Source organism: Onychomys torridus, chromosome 14 (assembly GCF_903995425.1).
Source record: "Onychomys torridus chromosome 14, mOncTor1.1, whole genome shotgun sequence".
Lineage (NCBI taxonomy): Eukaryota > Metazoa > Chordata > Mammalia > Rodentia > Cricetidae > Onychomys > Onychomys torridus.
The window spans coordinates 33,758,336-33,776,728 of NC_050456.1; the positions used below are offsets into that span (position 1 = coordinate 33,758,336).

General features: G+C 39.0%; 1 protein-coding gene across 2 annotated transcripts in view; it reads right to left on the minus strand.

Annotated features, from left to right (window-relative positions):
• Positions 1-18,017, minus strand: part of Mis18bp1 (MIS18 binding protein 1) — a 37,198-nt gene extending 19,181 nt beyond the window's left edge. For both annotated transcript variants that reach the window (XM_036206563.1, XM_036206562.1), the window contains exons 1-7: positions 17,495-18,017; positions 12,839-13,464; positions 8,778-9,244; positions 5,339-5,412; positions 2,991-3,121; positions 2,286-2,373; positions 1,187-1,329 (exon numbers count right to left, since the gene is read on the minus strand). In XM_036206563.1, the coding sequence (XP_036062456.1) occupies positions 1,187-1,329; positions 2,286-2,373; positions 2,991-3,121; positions 5,339-5,412; positions 8,778-9,244; positions 12,839-13,370 (1,435 nt within the window). In that variant the 5' untranslated portion in view covers positions 13,371-13,464; positions 17,495-18,017. The remainder of the gene's footprint in view (positions 1-1,186; positions 1,330-2,285; positions 2,374-2,990; positions 3,122-5,338; positions 5,413-8,777; positions 9,245-12,838; positions 13,465-17,494) is intronic.
• Between the last annotated feature and the right edge of the window lie 376 nt (positions 18,018-18,393).

The following is an 18,393-nucleotide window of genomic DNA, read 5'->3' on the forward strand; positions in this document are numbered from 1 at the left end:
TTCATTAAAACCTATCATCTTAGAAAAATGATTCAATCATAATATCATAGTGTGTGCCCTTAAACTGCATTTGCTAAAAAGAGAAGCCAAGCCATAGCCATCCCTAAATTTCTAACATGAAGCAAGGTCCATAAAGATGCTTTAAAGTTGTCTGGTTCTTCACAGATGCACAGATTGCATATTAAATTGTTTACCAAACTTTGGTCTTTTAAATTTGTATTCCATCCCACTTGCCACATGTTTTCTGTAACATTTGCAACAATCGTATTTACAATCCAGCTCTTTCCTAAAAAAAGTGACTCAGAATTATTTTTCATTTCGGAGTTTAAAAAAAGGGGGGTGGGTTGGGCAATAGCAAGTAATATAGTCCCAGGACTCCAGAAGACTCAAAATGTTCTAGTAATAGCCAACCTGCCAATCTTAAGAAACTTGAATGACTTTTGTATAAAGGAAGGGATGAGAAAAATTTAAAGCTTTGGTAAGTGAAATTTTTACAATCATTTACATGTTTAAATTATTGCTTTCTCTAAACTAAAAAAAGATATAGAAAATTTCAAGAAAGGGAGTTCAAATGACGTAACAACATTAGGGTGAAATGGAACATATTTACATCTAACATGACACCATGTCATACTTTTAGCAAAAATAATCTCCAATTCTCAGAAGTTTTAGAATTGTGTACAGTTCTTAGCTAAAGTTAAGGTAAAATTCCAAGAAATGTGCACAAGAGACTCAGTAGCTTTTATCATCTATTTAATTGAGAGACTATAAGTTAATCTTCAGACATTATTTGTGAGAGTGGGGTGGTGTTAGATGTAGAGCATAATGTTAGAAAAGAGCTGACATAGAACAGTTCTGCCAACTACCTTTATAGCACTTGCCAGTTAAGAATATAGGCCAGTTCCTGCACAATAGCAAATATAGATAATTGTCTCCACTACATGATTGCTAGTAGCCTAAATATAATCTTTTATCGATCTACTTATTGGAGTTTTGGCATTGTGATTAAAGGTTTATCCCATGAAATCAAAAGAATAATGATATGCAGCAGTCTGTAGAGTGAAGAAGCAAGAATTTCAAGGTACTATTTAGTCAAAAAGCACCACACTACACATTAGATACAACAAACAGTGTTAGCTTATGCAAGACTCTATCACTGTAGCAACAAAGAAAAATCCGAACGTACCCAAGCTATCATCAATAAGGTCGTAAGTGACACTGGCCTTTTGGAGAACATCAGTTTGTTTATCTTCTACATTTTTCATTGATTTTTGTTTCTCATGTCTTGCAGTTTTCTGTCTGGTCTTATTTCTGTTCTTTTCTTCAGCCCTAAAACAATTGTGTTATTTTTTTTCTCTAATATTGGTTCTCAAAAGAACTGAAAAGCTCAACCCACAAACAACAGGATGATCAAGGTGTTCAAGGGCAGTCTGGGCTACACACTGAGGTTAACCCCTTACATGTGACCCTTCTCAAAACAAACGAGCATTTAAAAAACAAAGAACAACTATTTAAGCGAATTTAAGAAAACTATAGGAGAAAGAGCTACCAGTGGTAGAGCACTTAGCTAACAAGTGTCAGGCCAGAACTAAAAACACTATTGGGCAGTTGCTTATTTTGGTAAGTACTGTTTACTGAAACATAACCATGCTCATTCAATTTATACTACCTTTAGCTGCTTTTCTGTTGCAAAGACAGAGTTAAGTGGTTGAGAAAAGAAGTAGCATGCCCAGAAAAATACTATCTGGCATTTTACAGGAAAAACAGACACCAACTCCTATTATGATTTACTTGTGCTTAGATAAAATTTAAAGCTCTATATCTTCTACTGGTTCTTGAAGAACAATTAATAAATATTTTTCTCTTAATGTCTGCTAAGTACCCAGCAAGTGACACTCAAAAACGACATTTAGTAGAAAAAAATTAAGAAGTTCAGACCAATATTTGACAACTACACACCATTCAAAGAGTAGGTGATTAAAGAATTCTCCTTGAAATATGGCTAAGCTTTTATTCTTTTTTAACTTACTCAACATGACAGAATTTCTAGTAAAACATTATTATTTCTAAAACACCTAAGATCACAAAAAAAAACTTCAAAACTAGCACATAAACACAAAAACCCAATAAACTAAAAACCACTTACATTGGTTACAGAAGCATATACATTTGAAAAGGATCATTATATTCTGTATCTAAAGTGAGTACATTTTAGGGAACATAATATACCTTGATAAAGCTAATTTAAAAAAAAAAAAAAAAAAAAAACGTTAAAGATACTTTACCTTAATTGTTCTAGAAAATTATCAATGTGTTCCTTCCAATTTCGGGGGAATCCAAACATAAATTTTCTTATGAGATAACAGGGATATCCTATTCAACAATAAGCAAAATAAATAATTTTTTAATTTAAAAAAGAAAAAAAGTGATCCAAAAGCCTAGTATTTTAAAGTGGCATCTCTAGTTGACTGTCCATCAAGAAACACATACTTGTTTTACTATATGCTACACTGCTGCAGATACTGAGGACCCATCAGTTAAGCAAGTAAAAATCCCCCCACTACACAGTTGATGTCTAGTGTGTAAGAGAAAGCCAAGCCAGGAGTTACAGGGAAAGTGGTCAAGCATTTTCATGGGAGAAAAGGAGAGAACAGGATTGAAAAAGGGGAAGTCAGGAGATTCTACTGCAATAGGAAAACAAGTTCTGGGAACCCGAGGGAGTGAGTCATGTGGCAATATGGAATCAGAATATTAGAAACAGAAAAATGAAATGTCTCTGACAAGAGGACAGCTGGTCTGTTTGTGAAATAAGACTAGCAAAGCTGAACTGCCATACGGAGTCAGCACTAGGTGTTTACTCAAAGGGGTAATAAAGGTAGTGGGGTGTTATGGGTCATTACAAGGGTTAGGGGCAATGTATGAGCCTGGACATTTATTTAAGAAAAAGGAGAAACTATGGAATGATTTAACTAATAATGATACCAATTTACCTGCTTCTTTCATGGAAATCTGGTCTATCAATCCTTTTAATACATAAATGTTGCCTGATAATGTCCGAAGTTCATTGTGTTTAATTCGCTCTACAATTACATTACTATGCCAATAAACGTCAGTCATATCTCTGGGGAAAAAAGGATAAGCTTAGTAAAGACAACATATTTACACTTTACCAAGAGCTTTATATACATATAGAAGCAAACAAATCTATAATAAAGTACTGATTTTGAGCCAGGTATCCTAGCACTTGGTAGGTAAAAGCAGGAAGATTGTTCCTAGTTTGAGGCCATGACAACTGGGCCTCATAGTGCGATGAAGCCATGATGTCACCCTTCAAAAAGTACTAATTTTGTACTTTTAGCTACTACAACAACAGCATTACTAATCTAACTGTAAAACACTTGAGGGCTAACCAGTATAGAAACTCAACTGCTTGGCTAATGTAATCTTCAGAGAATATGCCAAGAACTATATTGTGGTCAATCAATCTATGTATCTAATATAAAATATAGCAAGGAAACAGAAACCAATTATCATCAAATATTTGCTGCTGGCAATAACTGAAACTTGAGCTTAACAGTTACTACGCTTTCAAAGAATTTTGGCAACACTTTTCCTCACATTTTTATACTAGATTGACTTTTTGTTTCCCTTCCAGAAATGTATTTTTATTTATTCAGATGGGGTCTTGCTGGGTTTTTTTTTTTTTCATGTTTTTATTTATTTAGTTTGTGTATGCCACGGAATTCATATGGAGTCAAGAGACAGCTTCTGGGAATCAGTTCTTTACTTCTAACAACTGTGTTCAAGGGATCAAACCAAGTTGTACAACCTGGCAGCACGAACCTTTGCCCTGTGAGCCATCTTGCTGGCTCCTGGGTCTTACTATGTTACCCAAGATAGCCTTGGACTTTTACATGCTCACAGTACCTGAGGTTATAGACTAATGTGCACTCCCACTCTCCCTCCTGCTCCATGCTCTACAATGTTAAGTAGATCCATGCAATTTTGAGGGGGTTTGTCTTTTCTTAACCATAAACACAAAGGCAAATGCTTTTACCTTCATTTTGTAAAGAGGTTCTAGTTGAGAAAAAAATAAAGTTGCAAGTCACTGATCCAGAAATCTACTCTTCATACTTCTTTAAATGAAACTAACAATAAATATAAAATCAGAACCAAATATGAAGGTGTATTAGATAAGTGCTGAACATTCTTCATTCAATGGATAATAAACATACATGTACGTGAGTTATAAGGAAGTGGTCTCAACTAAATCAAATAGGATTAAACGCATACCTTAATACTTACCTTTGATTCTTTTATGTTTTATTTATTATATTTTTTGGATTTCTCTGTGTATATATGTTTTTGTTTTGTTTTGTTTTGTTTAGTCTTGCTGTTGTTTAGACATGGTCTCTCTACATAGCCCTGGCTGTCCTGGAACTACATAGACCAGGTTGGCTTCAAACTCAAGAGTCACCTGCCTCTCCTCTGGAGTATAGAAATAAAAGGTATGTACCACCACAGCCCACAGCTTCATTTAACATTTAAATCAAACTCTGAAAGTCATCCTTACATAGTAGTGTAAGGCCAATCTGGGATATATGAGATTCTCTCAAAACAAAAGTCTTCCCACAGTATTGGTCATGTTATTATTATCACTGTACCAATGAAGAAATTGAGCTTCACAGAGTGTAAGTAACTTGTTCAAGTAACATTGGCAGTGAGCAGCATTACTTGGATGCACGAAAGCCAATGTTGCATCTTGACCATTATGGAAAAGGGGATAAGGCTGTGAGATAGAACCCAGGGCACTTTATACTGTTCCAGCACACGTGTTTTACTACGGGAAACCGGTACTCACACGGGAACAGAGCAGCTGAGTCAGTCTACTCACTCGCCTGACCATGCTCTCACTTCTGGAAGAACCAAAAGTGCCAATCACTTCATATCTAACTACTTGACAGCTTTAGATAATTTTGATCCTTTGGTGGATCAGTAATTTACATGAGACAACTTTAGTAAGGGGTTGGCATCATGTTTTGCTTTTACCTTCAGTTTATAACCTCCAAGAATGTGTTTTGTAGGAAGATGTAATTTATCACTGATCACTTACATAAAACCACCTTAAATGTTAATAAAAGAATACTTATGCCGGGCAGTGGTGGCACATGCCTTTAATCCCAGCACTCGGGAGGCAGAGGCTGGCGGATCTTTGTGAGTTTGAGGCCAGCCTGGTCTACAGAGTGAGTTCCAGGAAAGGCGCAAAGCTACAGAGAGAAGCCCTGTCTTGAAAAACCAAAAAAAAAAAAAAAAAAAAAAAAAAAATCGTTATACTTACACCAGCTTTCCTTCTACACATATAGCTGTATTATTATTGATAACTTTAACCATCCATTCCTGTAGCTGGACTACCTAATCAAACATAAAACAAAGAACACATTTCTTGTGTTACTTGCATGCAGAATTATAAAATTAGTATTAAACATTAGAAAATTTGAACTATAAGAAAAACCGTAAGTAATCCTAGTTTTTTTAGTACCCATCTAAGAACCAACCCACTATAAACAGCAATTCTTAAAACTACTGTACTGAATGACAGAAAAACAGACACTTATCTGAGGCTGTACTGTATTGTTTGCCCATGATATAGAAAGATCTGCATTTCAAACACTCACACAAGATGGCTTAGTCATAAGGGGAGGAGAACCTTAACACATACATTGAACTACCAAAATCTTTTAGTAAACATAGCAACTTCAAGGGTACACAACAACAAAAACCCCCTCAAATATATTATACACCTTGTTTCAAAAAAAAAACAAAAAAACAAAAAAACAGTATATTTTTGTTAAGCTGATTTAGAGTTACATTTTCAGTTTCTATATACCATAAAGGTCACAGCTGGTAATAAACATTCAATACCATTCTATTCCAAAGTAAACAGCCAAATAGCTCAGAAAATGATTTTAGTATAAGTAAAATGTCATGAAAATATAAAATTTTCTATGAACACTGATAATAAAACCATTCATAGTTCATAACAATAACAAACAATTAGTGTTTCTGAACAGAACTAAAGCCAAAATTAGTAGAATAACTAACAAATGCCATTCACTTTAAATAAAAGTATGCATTTATATATATAGACAAGTTCACCAGTGACTTTAAACTGAACCAGGAAAAGATGCTAAAATGGACAGATGGAACTCACAGAGATCCACCTGCCTCTGCCTCCAGAGTGCTGGGATTAAAGGCATGCACCACCATCGCCTGGCTGCATTTCTTAATAATTCTTTTAAAATACAGGTATTTGGGCATGTAGCTCAGTGGTATAGCACAAGTCCCCAAATTTGATCTCCAAAATTAAAACAAAAAGATTAGAAGACTAGGATTAATACTATTTTTACTACATTTAGATATACCAGCAGGCAAGAGGAAATATGAGAAAGTATTCCTTGGTGTGCCTTAGATTCACTAGTTCATGTTATCTTTGTGATTTTTCTCCATTTTACAGAAGAAGAAATTGTAAAATATATATAAATAATTTTCCTGTAATATATGACTAGTGGAATTGATGGGTTACAATTCAAATTCTAGAATCTTGTGCTACACTTGTTATTTAAAATGTGCTGTCATCAAACATTTGAGCTATAGGCACTGTTCTACACACTGGGGATTCAACAAGAAATAAACCGGAAGCTATTACAGAGTAAACACTGCCTGTGTGTAAGAGCATACTGGGAGGGAGTAGAAGCAAGAAGGAAGGAGATAGTACTCAAACACATATATACATAGTTGCTATGGATAAAAGAGGCACACCGGAGTGCTTAAGACAGATAGTTAAGAAAGGTCTTGGAGCAGAGAACTGAATAAAGTACATGCCACATGATTTATAAGACTTTTCTAATCAAAGCACAAGTTAAAAAGCCCTAAATGGGCAGCAGGAAAAGCATTAATTCCTTGAAAGGAGTAAGTAAGAAGGAACATAAGGTAAGTTGGGAGACTTCACTCCATGACTAATGATGTAGAAAATGGTAAAGTAGAGTAAAGGCACAAGTTTTTCTTCCAGAACTACAGGTTACTGGAAAACTAGAGTTCAGAGTTAGCATATCATAGCTGTAACGATGGACCACAGAAATCTGCATGGGATGAAAAGAGTAATGAGGAAGTAATGAACTAATGGCTGTCTTAGTGGCATCAGAATAACGAGCATAAGGTAGATATAAAGATTAGTGAAGTGGGGGGAATGATAATAACATGAGATGTATCTGCGTTGAGAATCTGGTACATGTTAGCAATAATGAGACATGAATAGAGCTTGAGTGGATGATGAAGGTAGAAGAGGGATCATTAAAAAAAGAAATCGCTAGGTGGTAGCACAAGCCTTTTTTTTTTGAGCTGAGGATCGAACCCAGGACCTTGCACTTGCTAGGCAAGCGGTCTACCACTGAGCTAAATCCCCAACTCCATAGCATATGCCTTTAATCCCAGCACTGGGGAGGCAGAGGCAGGATCCCTATGAGTTTGAGGCCAGCCTGGTCTACAGAGGGAGTTCCAGGACTGTTATACAGAGAAACCCTGTTTGCAAAAAACTAAAAAACAAACACACAACAAAAAAAAGAAAGAAAGAAAGAAAAGGACATCAGGGAGGTTGTACAATGTCCATTTCAGCTACAGCAAGTTAAAAAAATGTTCACAGAATATTGATTCTGTTACCTGTGTGACATATATCTCAAGTTGAAGAGGACACAATATAATGAAGAACTTAGGATGAGTGAGAGAGTAGGTCAAAGTTAGGGAATATACAGAACTGTCTATGGATATGAGTCCTGGAAAGCTTGAACTTCGTATGGTAACTGGCATAAGCAGCATGGTAGAAAGGAAGAAATACTAGGAAATCTTATAATATTTTTTTCAAATTTTCTTCATACATTTTAAGTCAATATCTAAATTTTTCATCATTACATTTAAATATTTGTAAATGATACAATTTGTAACAAATACACTGAGATATAGAAAACTACAACTACTTCATTTTTAAAATTAACATAGAATTAAATATCACCATAATTTGATAGCCTCTATCATCTACTTAAAACTTAATGAACATTCTTTTAACATTGTCCATTTCCTTTTTTCAGTGCTGGAAGATCAAGCCTTGGGTTATACATGCTTACATTTCTTCTTGAACTGACATTATTATATTTCCTTCAAAAACGTATCTTAATGTAACGTAGTTTGATGCTTTAAAGTATTTTTCACTGATCATCCTATGTAACTTTGTATCAAGAAAATTTTCAACTTTGTTTTCATTTTTAAAAAAACATTTATTTATTATATATATGGTGTTCTGTCTTTGTGCCATAAGAGGGCACCAGATCTCATTACAGATGGTTCTGAGCCATGTAGTTGCTGGGATTGAACTCAGGACCTCAGGAAGAACAGCCAGTGCTCTTAACCTCTGAGCCACCTCTCCAGCCCAAAACTTGACTCTTTAGGTGTTAAAATTCTTTTCTATTCAAATGTTGTTAATACCTCAAAAGTCAGAAAAATAGAAGTAGGAGCAATGTCAGCATTCATATCTTACACCATAGGTGAATTATTGAAATTTACAACTAGTAATAGTGCATGACAAGAATTGATGACTGAGTCACCTTACTTTCAGCCCATTCATCTTTTCACTAGGCTCATAGTTACTACAGTCAACAATAAAACAAGAAACCATAACAAGAGTTTAGATAAGGGGCTATTAAAAATAGAAATAAATGTCTTCCTACCTGGTATTTTTTGACTTCACTTACAATCATGTCAAGCTTTGCAACCTTTCTTTGAGACCAGCTAGGTACTGTCAGATTAAGTCTTGGAATTGTAGGTTTAACTTTACATGTTTCTTTCTTGGAATCTTGAAGAACAGTCCTTCTAGAACCTGATTTTTCATTTTGTTCTATAATATCCTCGTTTGCAGTTCCTTCTGTTGTCATATCACTATCAGAAGTCATCAACTGACTATGATTCTTAACAGGAACACAATTAGTACTAACGGCCATAACATTACTATTTCCAAACTGTTCATGAGCAGAATCACGATCTTCCAAAACAAATGTGTCCTTATTCAACACGGTGGTTTTAGCAGTATTTTCTTTTGAATGAAGAACTTGTCTAGCAAACTGAGCTCTAGTTAATGCCTTTCTTGAGATGCCTGAAGCTGAAACATTTTCTCGTTCTTGGTTCAGAATTGGAAGCTCTGCCAAAAAAAAAAAAAAAAAAAATTATGGAAAAGTCCCATGGAAATAAGTTGTTTTAAAACTACTCATATTAAAAATACATCAGATTGGGCTTAATTTAAGTATCTCTAGTTTTTGTTTGGTTTGGTTTGGTGTTTTTGAGACAGAGCTTCTCTAACAGTCCTGGCTGTCCTGGAACTCACTATGTAGTCCAGGTTGGCCTCAAACTCTGAGATCCGCCTGCCTCTGCCTCCCAAGTGCTGGGATTAAAGGTGTGTGCCACTACCACCTGGCTTGTTTTGTTTTTTCAAGACAGAGTCTTTCTATGTAGTCTTGGTTATCCTGAACTTGATATGTAGACCAGCCTAGCATCAAACCTACCTCTGCTTTCTGAGGGCTGAGATTAAAGGTATGCGTCACCACACATAACTCAAGGTGTTCAGAGTTAGTTCTTATTGTCCACTGTGAATTACCTAGAACATTTAAACATTTAACAATACTTTCAAGTAAAAAAAAAATTAAAAAAAAAACCCTCAAAAAACCAGAACAAAAAAAACAAAATTGGTAACTGTAAACATATAAAACAATTACCACAAGAGTTTACCATAACTTAAATTGTGCCTTTCTGCTCTCTTTTCCTGCTGATGTTGAATCTTTTGTTTGTGGGTGTGGTGATTTGATTAAGAATGTCCCTTACTCCTCATAAGCTCATATAGTTGAATGTTAGTTATCAGGGAGAGGCACTATTTGAAAGGATTAGAAGATATGGTCTTGTTGGAAGAAGTGTGGGTGTGGTGGTTTGAATAGTGGGGCATTGAAGAATGCCCCATTCATCTGTATGGCCCTGGCCCCCCTTTGTGTAACTCTTGCCTTGCTTGCTGACCTTGACCTTGATATCCTCCCTATGCTAATTCCCTGCGAGATTCCACCATCCTGAATGCTTAAGGGAAGCTCCTTGTCTGTGTATCCAGCATATTGGGCATTAACAGCTTAGATGCAAAATTGTAAAACACCAGAAGCGAACTTCTTGCCCTCTGGGGTTCTCCCATTATGCTGTAAGCCTGTATTTAAGACCTCCTCCCTCCTTCAATAAACGGCATTTGGCATTCAAAAAAAAGGGGGGGGGGGGGGGAATTGAAGACAATGATGTTCTAAAAAAGGAAGTGGTGAAGTGGTGATGGTGTCATGGGCCTATGAGGTTGCTGGACTAAAATCTATCAAATTGTGCAAACAGAAAAATTGTATACTATGTGAATTATCTGTCAATAAAGATCTTTAAAAAAAAAAAAAAAGAGAGATACCCCCCCCCAAAAAAAAGAATGCCCCACTCTGATAATGGACTAAGCCTCTGAAACTCTAAGAAAGCTCCCAATTAAATGCTTCCTTTTATAGGAGTTGCCATGGTCATGGTGTCTTCTCATAGCAATAGAACAATGCCTAAGACAGTAGAAATGATGTGATGATTCCAGAGGAACTTCTAGTAGGTTGGCAATTGAGAGAGAGAGAGAGAGAGAGAGAGAAAGAGAAAGAGAAAATAAGTCTTTAAAATTTGGAAGGCATTTTGAGTAAGTAATCAGACCAGTAGAGTGTGTTTTCATAATAAATAAATTTCCCTTTCCCATTTCCTCCTTTTGCCTTCACTTGCTATACTTACTTACATTAGGCTGAGGGGGACAAAAATCAATTATCTCCAAATCACAATTTGCCTTTTCAAGACAAAAGAAAAGCATACTATAAGTCTTTGGTAGGCAGTCTTTGGCCGGGATTCCTCCTTGTACAAGCAGCACCAAAGACTGGGGTGCACAGATAGCCAAGGGAGCTATCTGGGCAGGCTTTACTCAAATTCTGGATTAGCAGCACATTCCAGACTACTTTGTACCAGACAACACCAAGGCCCTATGTAGGCCCTTCTTAGGTGGTCCTGACTAAGGAAGGACATGAACAATTAAGAGGCTCTAACCTACCATTTAAAATTCAAAATATCAAGACCCTTTTGACATTTTCTATTGTGGTAGGGTCTCATATAGTCTAAATTGACCTCAAGTCTGAAAGCCTCATGAATACTGGGATTGCAGGAATATATTACCAAACCCAGTTCTGGACAAAATTTTTAGGCCTTCAAAGAAATTTAAGTTTGTCAATTAGACAAATATGGACTAGTAGTACTATTTCCATTTTATTCTGATTTGTATTTTAATGCATTTTGAATATAGAAGCAAGCAGTTTTTCATACATAAAAGGGTAATAATTAAAATTTGTGCCAGAGAACAAAATGACCATTTTTTTATGTGTGTACTTTTGGACAAAGAGTCATCAGAATCTCAGACAAGAACTTCATCTGCCCTCAAAGCCTATCTCTGACTCATGTATTCACACATATACATGCATGCATACACACACACCACACACAAGAGTGTACACATACATTCATACACATGATACACACACATCCTGCATTGCTTCATTTGTTCCTTTTTACCCTCCTACTTCATATAAGAAGCATTGTTTTGTGTACTCTTTGATCCGTACCCCAAATCCTCTTATATCTGTTAGGCCTGGTGGCACATACCTGAAATTTAGCACTTAAAAGACTAAAACAAGAATCTCTCAAGTTCAGGTTAGCCTAGGTTACATAGCAAGACCTCGTCAAAAACAAAACCTCCACCAGGCTAGTGACAGTACTTACATACTCGAGGCTTCAGACTTAACCCCCAGTAGAAGGAAGGAAGGAAGGAAGGAAGGAAGGAAGGAAGGAAGGAAGGAGGGAGGGGGGAGGGAGGGAGGGAGGGAGGGGGGAGGGAGGGAGGGAGGGAGGGGGAAGGGAGGGAGGGAGGGAGGGAGGGAGGGAGGAGGGAGGGAGGGAGGGAGGGAGGAAGGAGGAAGGGAGGGAGGGAGGGAGGAAGGAAGGAAGGAATTCCATTTTTCATTTCTTACCACTTCTATTTTTCCAGGACACTGCTAATCAACAATTATCCCTATCATAAGACATAGTCTTTCTTTTCCTTCCCCCTCCCTCCCAACTTTCTCTCTCTAGATAATTTCTGTGTAACTCAGCCTTATTTTCCTCAGTGAAAATCCTGTTAACTGACTTCTTATCTCTAATGTCCTCTTGAGCTGCCTCTTCACTCATGATGCACTAAACTCACAGCTAGTCCCCGAATTTAGGTTAGGTTAGTTGTTCTAATATACAATGATTCCCTCACAAACTTTTGCACCTAAAATCTCATCTTCTCACTGAAGCCTATTCTGACCACAATACACCTTTCACTTAGAGCTATCATCTTTACTACACCTTTTATTGTTGGTTTTTGAGACAAGGTCCCACTATATAGCCAGTAGTCCAGGTTAGTACTGAACAAAAAGCAATGCTCCTGATAGCCTCTTCAGTGTTGGATTTTGCTGGAACTTGCCACTATGTCTAGTTCCTCACCACCCCCCTCTTTCTGTTTTTCTGTCCTATTGTACCATAAAAATTACTTTTAAAATTCTCCAGAATGTGAGCAGACATTTTGGTACTCTCTTCATTATGATATCCCAAGAACTTAAAAGGGTCTGACACATTAAACAATTAAAAAGACACTGTAGCTTTTTCTTAAATCCATGCATAAACTAACCTCCTAATAGAGTATTATTGAATTGGAATGATTTTTCTTTTTCCTCACAGAGGTAGGTTTGTTGTAACTGAATTTTCTTATCTCGGTTAGAAGTGCAGACTTTACTACGTTCACATTTTGGTGACCCTAACAGGTCATTGCTCCTTGACGCTTGTTCTTCTTTGTCCCGCTGCACTTTTTCTTTCATTCTTTGAAAGATTTTTCCGGGTGTTTCATAGATCTTTTCGTTTCTTAATCCATCCACATTGGGCTTTATAGCACTGACATCAAGAAAGCTGTTTGAAGGGGTAGCCTCTGATAGCATGGTGGACTGAAACCTATTTTTATTGTTACAAGTTGCCGTTTCTGATAACTGATTCTTTTTATGACCATTCAGTTTTAGAGAGGACTTCTGATATTTCACCAAATCTTTTATAGGAGTAAGTGTGCCCGAAGGAATGCTGTCAATAAAGACTGCGTCTACAGGTAGATTTCTTCGAGATGTCCCAGGAGACAAATAAATTCCTGAATGTTTCAAAGGTGTTGAAATCATCTTGATAAGACAGTGGCAACAAAATTCTTTTTATAGAAGAAAATTCAATCAACACAAGTTTCTGGGCAGAACTTCAACAGGAGTCCAGAGAAACCTGTAATAAAATAAACTTGTATCATTGTTTGGTGATTTTTAAATTTACCAATCTTCCGTAACAGTATACCAATAAAAAGGTTTAATTGGTTCTTATCAACACAAAATAAAGATCACAACTCAGACTAATATTTAACATTTTTGTTAAATTACAGTTTTCATCATTTTTCAAGAAAAAAAGCAGTTTGGCACTCAAAACTGCCTACTTACCAGAAAAAGGGGGGGGGCACCATCCAACAAATAACTTAGTTAATATCTCTAGGTTCTGACTTATAAACATCTGTTTTTTAAATTTACCTGATAGCTATGGGAATGTGATTTTTAAAGGGGTTTTAGAGCCACCTAGGATCAGGTTTCCTGTACATTTTTGATTCTGATGCTAGCTAGAGATCAAACCCAGGATCTAGAGCATGCTATACAAGCATTCTAGTGCAGCAATGAAATTTATTCAAACATCAAGTCTTTAAGGTTCCAAGTAGTATTTGCATTAAACAAAAATGACATCTGCATTAGGTACTACATTAGGCTACAAAAAAAGTAAGTTAACAAATGTACTTCCCTTTGTGCACTTAAAAATTTTAAGGCACCAGCTACAATGATCCTAATGAATGCTGATATACCCATTTAATTATTTAAATAATCTGGCTCTATTATGCTACAGAATATTTAAATTATAAGATTTTAGTCAAAAACTTCAAATAAAGAAGGAATTTGAATTTATCGTAATTCTTTAAATGTATTGCCATTTAGAATTTTTGGAGAAAAATTATTTATTTAAGTATATACAGTTTTAAACTTGTCTCTTTCTCTCTTGCTTTACAGTCCAGGCTGGCGTCAAGCTTGCATTCTTCCTGCCTTGGCCATCCTAGTGCTGGGTTACCAGCTCCTGTTACCACACCTGCTTTTGTTCTTCATGTAAATTGTATTTTCCAGAACTAGAAATACAAATTCCAAGTATAGACCCACACATTGTATTAATAATTAGAAAATTAGTATTTCAATACTAGCTGCCTGGAATTTACTAGTCAAGATTACAGCATCTCTTACTACTGAATTTATAACAATCCTAATAACTTTTTACATCTAAATGGAAAAGACCTATCATGGAAAATACTACTACATATGGGGCATGGTGGCACACACCCATGTTCTAGCATTCACAGGCAGCTGAAACAAAACAGACCAGACTGGGCTATGAGACCCTGTCTCAAAACACAGAAAAATAATTACCAAAGCCATTAGATCAAAGGCTATCAAAACTTTTTTTTTTTCAAAAAGTGAATAAGCAACTTGAAAATCCATATACAAAATCCTACTTTATCTAATAATTTATTATAGGGGGGATACTGAGAAGTACTTTTTATTCTTCCTTCCTTCCTTCCTTCCTTCCTTCTTTCTTTCTTTCTTTCTTTCTTTCTGTTTGTTTTTGAGACAGGGTTTGCTCTGTAGGCCATGCCGGCCTAAAACTCAGAGATTCCGCTCCCTAGTCCTGGGACTAAAGGGCTGCGTACCACCACACCCTGCTACTTGAAGTATTTTTTCAACAGCTGACAAACATCAGATATCTTGTAAATCTGGCCCTATGACAGAAAAGCCATTGTCATTTTCTCACAAACTTTATCTCAACAACTATGTATTGATATGCTTTATTCATTTATTTACTTATTTTAGCACTGCTAGACAATGAACCTAGGGCTTCAGGCATGCGAGGCATATAACCACTGAGCTACAGCCCTAGCACTCAACAGATGTATATTCATCAGGTGGGCAGTGACGGGAGTTAGTAATATCCACTAACTATACCGATTTAAAAAAACTACACTCTAAAAATAAAAGTGAAGAGACTATACAATCGCAGGAGAAGTTGGCAAAGTATGGTCAAAGTGACCTAATCTCAGTTCCTCAATCTGATGAACTGCTTCACAAATAAAAATTGCAAATAAGCTGGAAACACGCCCATTCTATACCAACATACAGGAATTTCAAGGACAGATAAAAGTTGGCCTGAGGTACAGGCCTTTAGTCCTAGCTATTTGCACAGCGGGGGGGGGGGGGGGTGGGGACCGGAGGTCGGAGAGTTCCAGGTCTCCATGGGAGCCACAGAGCCAAGTCAACAACAGACCCTGTTTCAAAGGAAATGGTAAACAGGAGGCCACAGCGTAGTGGCAGATGCTTGCTGCCTGCCTAGCTTGGGCAACCCAAGGATCAAAATTAAACTGCAATAATAAGCTGCCCACATGTAAAGGTGATTGTAAGGAACATAGATTAAAAGCCATTTTTGTGCAACTTGAAATAATGATGGCAAAAAGAGAAAGGCCACCCAGATGCGAGCCTAGCCCAGGACCCGGTCAATATGCTAATGAACCTCAAGATGCTGTGGGTATGTTAATGAGCCAATCCCAAGATGTGAGCCCGAAGAGAGCAAAGCTACTGCCCAACAAAATGATACAAAAATTAGAATTTTGGTAATGGTGTCTAGGGATCACTGCCATGTTCCCGAAACATGGCCATCTCTAGCCTTTGTTGATACCCATGGCAAGAGGACTTGAGATCTTGGCCACAGTGAACTTCAGGCCCACAGAGACCCGTCAAGTCAAAGTCCTACACTCTCAAGGGGCCTCCTGGGACATTACCAATGCAATCCTCTCAGCCTGCCACAGCTGAAGGATTTCACAGAGTATGTAGGGTCTAACTTGGACGCTTCTGAAGCATCATCACCACAAAAAAACTCTCCAGTGGACCCATGCAAGAGCATTTCTTTCCAAACAACTGATGCCCGCTTGGTGAGATGTCTGTTAAATTTTTATAATAGCATAATATCATAAGGAATGTTTGTGTGGATAAACAGAGCATATTCGAAAGACAAACCTTGCGGGGGGGGGGGGGGGACGACGACGGACACACATCCTAATTGCGCCTTACGGCCTATAGGGCCAAGCTCCCCCCCCTCCCACCCGTGACAACTTATTTACTCAACAACAAAAACAATGTAAGAAGGACGTCAATTGTTTCCAGCATTGAAAGACAAAACAGGCTTTATAGCCCCGTTTTAAAAAACCGAGTGCACGCCTGTAATCCCAGCACTCGGGATGGCAGAGGCAGGTGGATCTCTGTGAGTTCGAGGCCAGCCTGGTCTACAGAGTGAGATCCAGGACAGGGTCCAAAGCTACACAGAGAAACCCTGTCTCGAAAAACTAAAAAAAGAAACCACACGATTATGAGCATATACACGTAAGAAACCCGTCAAACAACAAAAAACAAAATAGGTCAGCTCTGAAAACACACATTCGCGGACTCAGCAGGTTACACCTAGGGATATATATGTGTACACGTATATGCATGCAATTGTTATTGGTGAAAAAGGAACCACTGAATTTCAAGGAGAGTAAAGAGGTGTGTGTGTGTGTGTGTGTGTGTAAGGGAGGGTTTGGAGGGAGTAAAGGGAAGGGAGAAATGCAATTAAACTATAGCCTCAAAAATCAACAACAAACAACAACAAATGCACCTGGCTGCAGTTTTTTCCTTTAAGGAAAGGACGAAGGGGCTTTCCATTTTCCAAATAATTTTTTTTTTCTAACGTCTAAAGATGCCTGCAACAACTGCGGGGCGGTGGTGGCGTACCCCTTTAATCCCAGCACTCGGGAGGCAGAGGCAGGCGGATCTCTGAGTTCCAGGCCAGCCTGGTCTACAGAGCGAGTCCAGGACAGGCTCCAAATCTACACAGAGAAACCCTGTCTCGAACAACAAAACGACACAAAAGCCTGCAACACGCTTGGGATCTGATCCCAAGAAAAGGTGAGCGGAAGTCCCTCCGAGTGCCGGGCCCGGAGCGGAGGAGCTGGGGGCCCTGACACACTATGGCTCCCGACAACTCTGATTTTGGAGCAAACGTCTAAGAGCCACAGCAGCCAGGCCAGCGCGCGGCCGTGCGAACTCTTCTGCGCGATCGCGAACGCGGAGGAGCGGGGCGGTGGTCCCCGGCGACCCCTCCCGGGGGCGGGGGACGGAGGGAGGGCCCCGAGCGGACCTACCTCAGGGAAGGCAGCAGCCCGGGGCGTGGCGACCGCTCGGCTCCGGGCCCAGGGGCCCTAGCGCCCCAGGGCTCGCTGCGCCTCCGGCGGGCCCACGGAGGCCCGGGGAGGGACGACACGCGTGACCGCAGACACACCGACCCGAGCCCCGCTCCCCGGCCGCATTCGCGTCCTCCACACCGACGGGCAGCAGCGCTGGAATTCAAATCCGAAGAGCCCGCCCTCCGGGGCCCCGGATTGGCACGCTCGGAAATGGCGTCACCCAGCCTCTTCCGGGGACTCCCGGAAACAGACGGCGGCCTCAACCCCGCCCCCCTCCCCGGCGCCGCCTGGACCAGGCTTGTGGGAGCCGGCAGCGTGGGACCCGGGCCGCCAGCGCCACGGCGGCACGTGGGCTTTGTTGCTCTCCACAGGGAGGGCGCTCCCTCCTCCCGTGATGCTCTGCGTGGGAAAGGCAGACAACCATGGACACCCCCGACTCCCCCTCGGAGCTCGCGCAGCGCGCGCGGCGGGAGTCACTAAGTTTGACCCTTCCGGGCCACACTTGTTCGTCTCAGGCTCCGCCCACCGAGGGGAGGGGTCCTTCCCCGTCTAAGCCCTTTCTGGGGAGAGAAGATGTTTAGTGAGTTTGAAGGGATTCTTTCCTTTCAATTCACCGTTCTGTTTTTTTCAGAAAAAAAAAAAATGTGTTCCCGGCAAGCAGACTGAACGTAAAGTGTTATTCTCATTTTAGCGTTTAATTGGAGTTATCCCGGCCGGAAATGTAGTTTTCTTTTCTTTTGAAGAATCGAAGTCCCGTGGTAGAATAAAACACTCTTCTCAGTGGACATCGGCTGCAGTGCATTTTGTGGCCGGGGTCTCCAGAGTGCACCTTGCCAGCTGGCAGCACACGCCTGTTA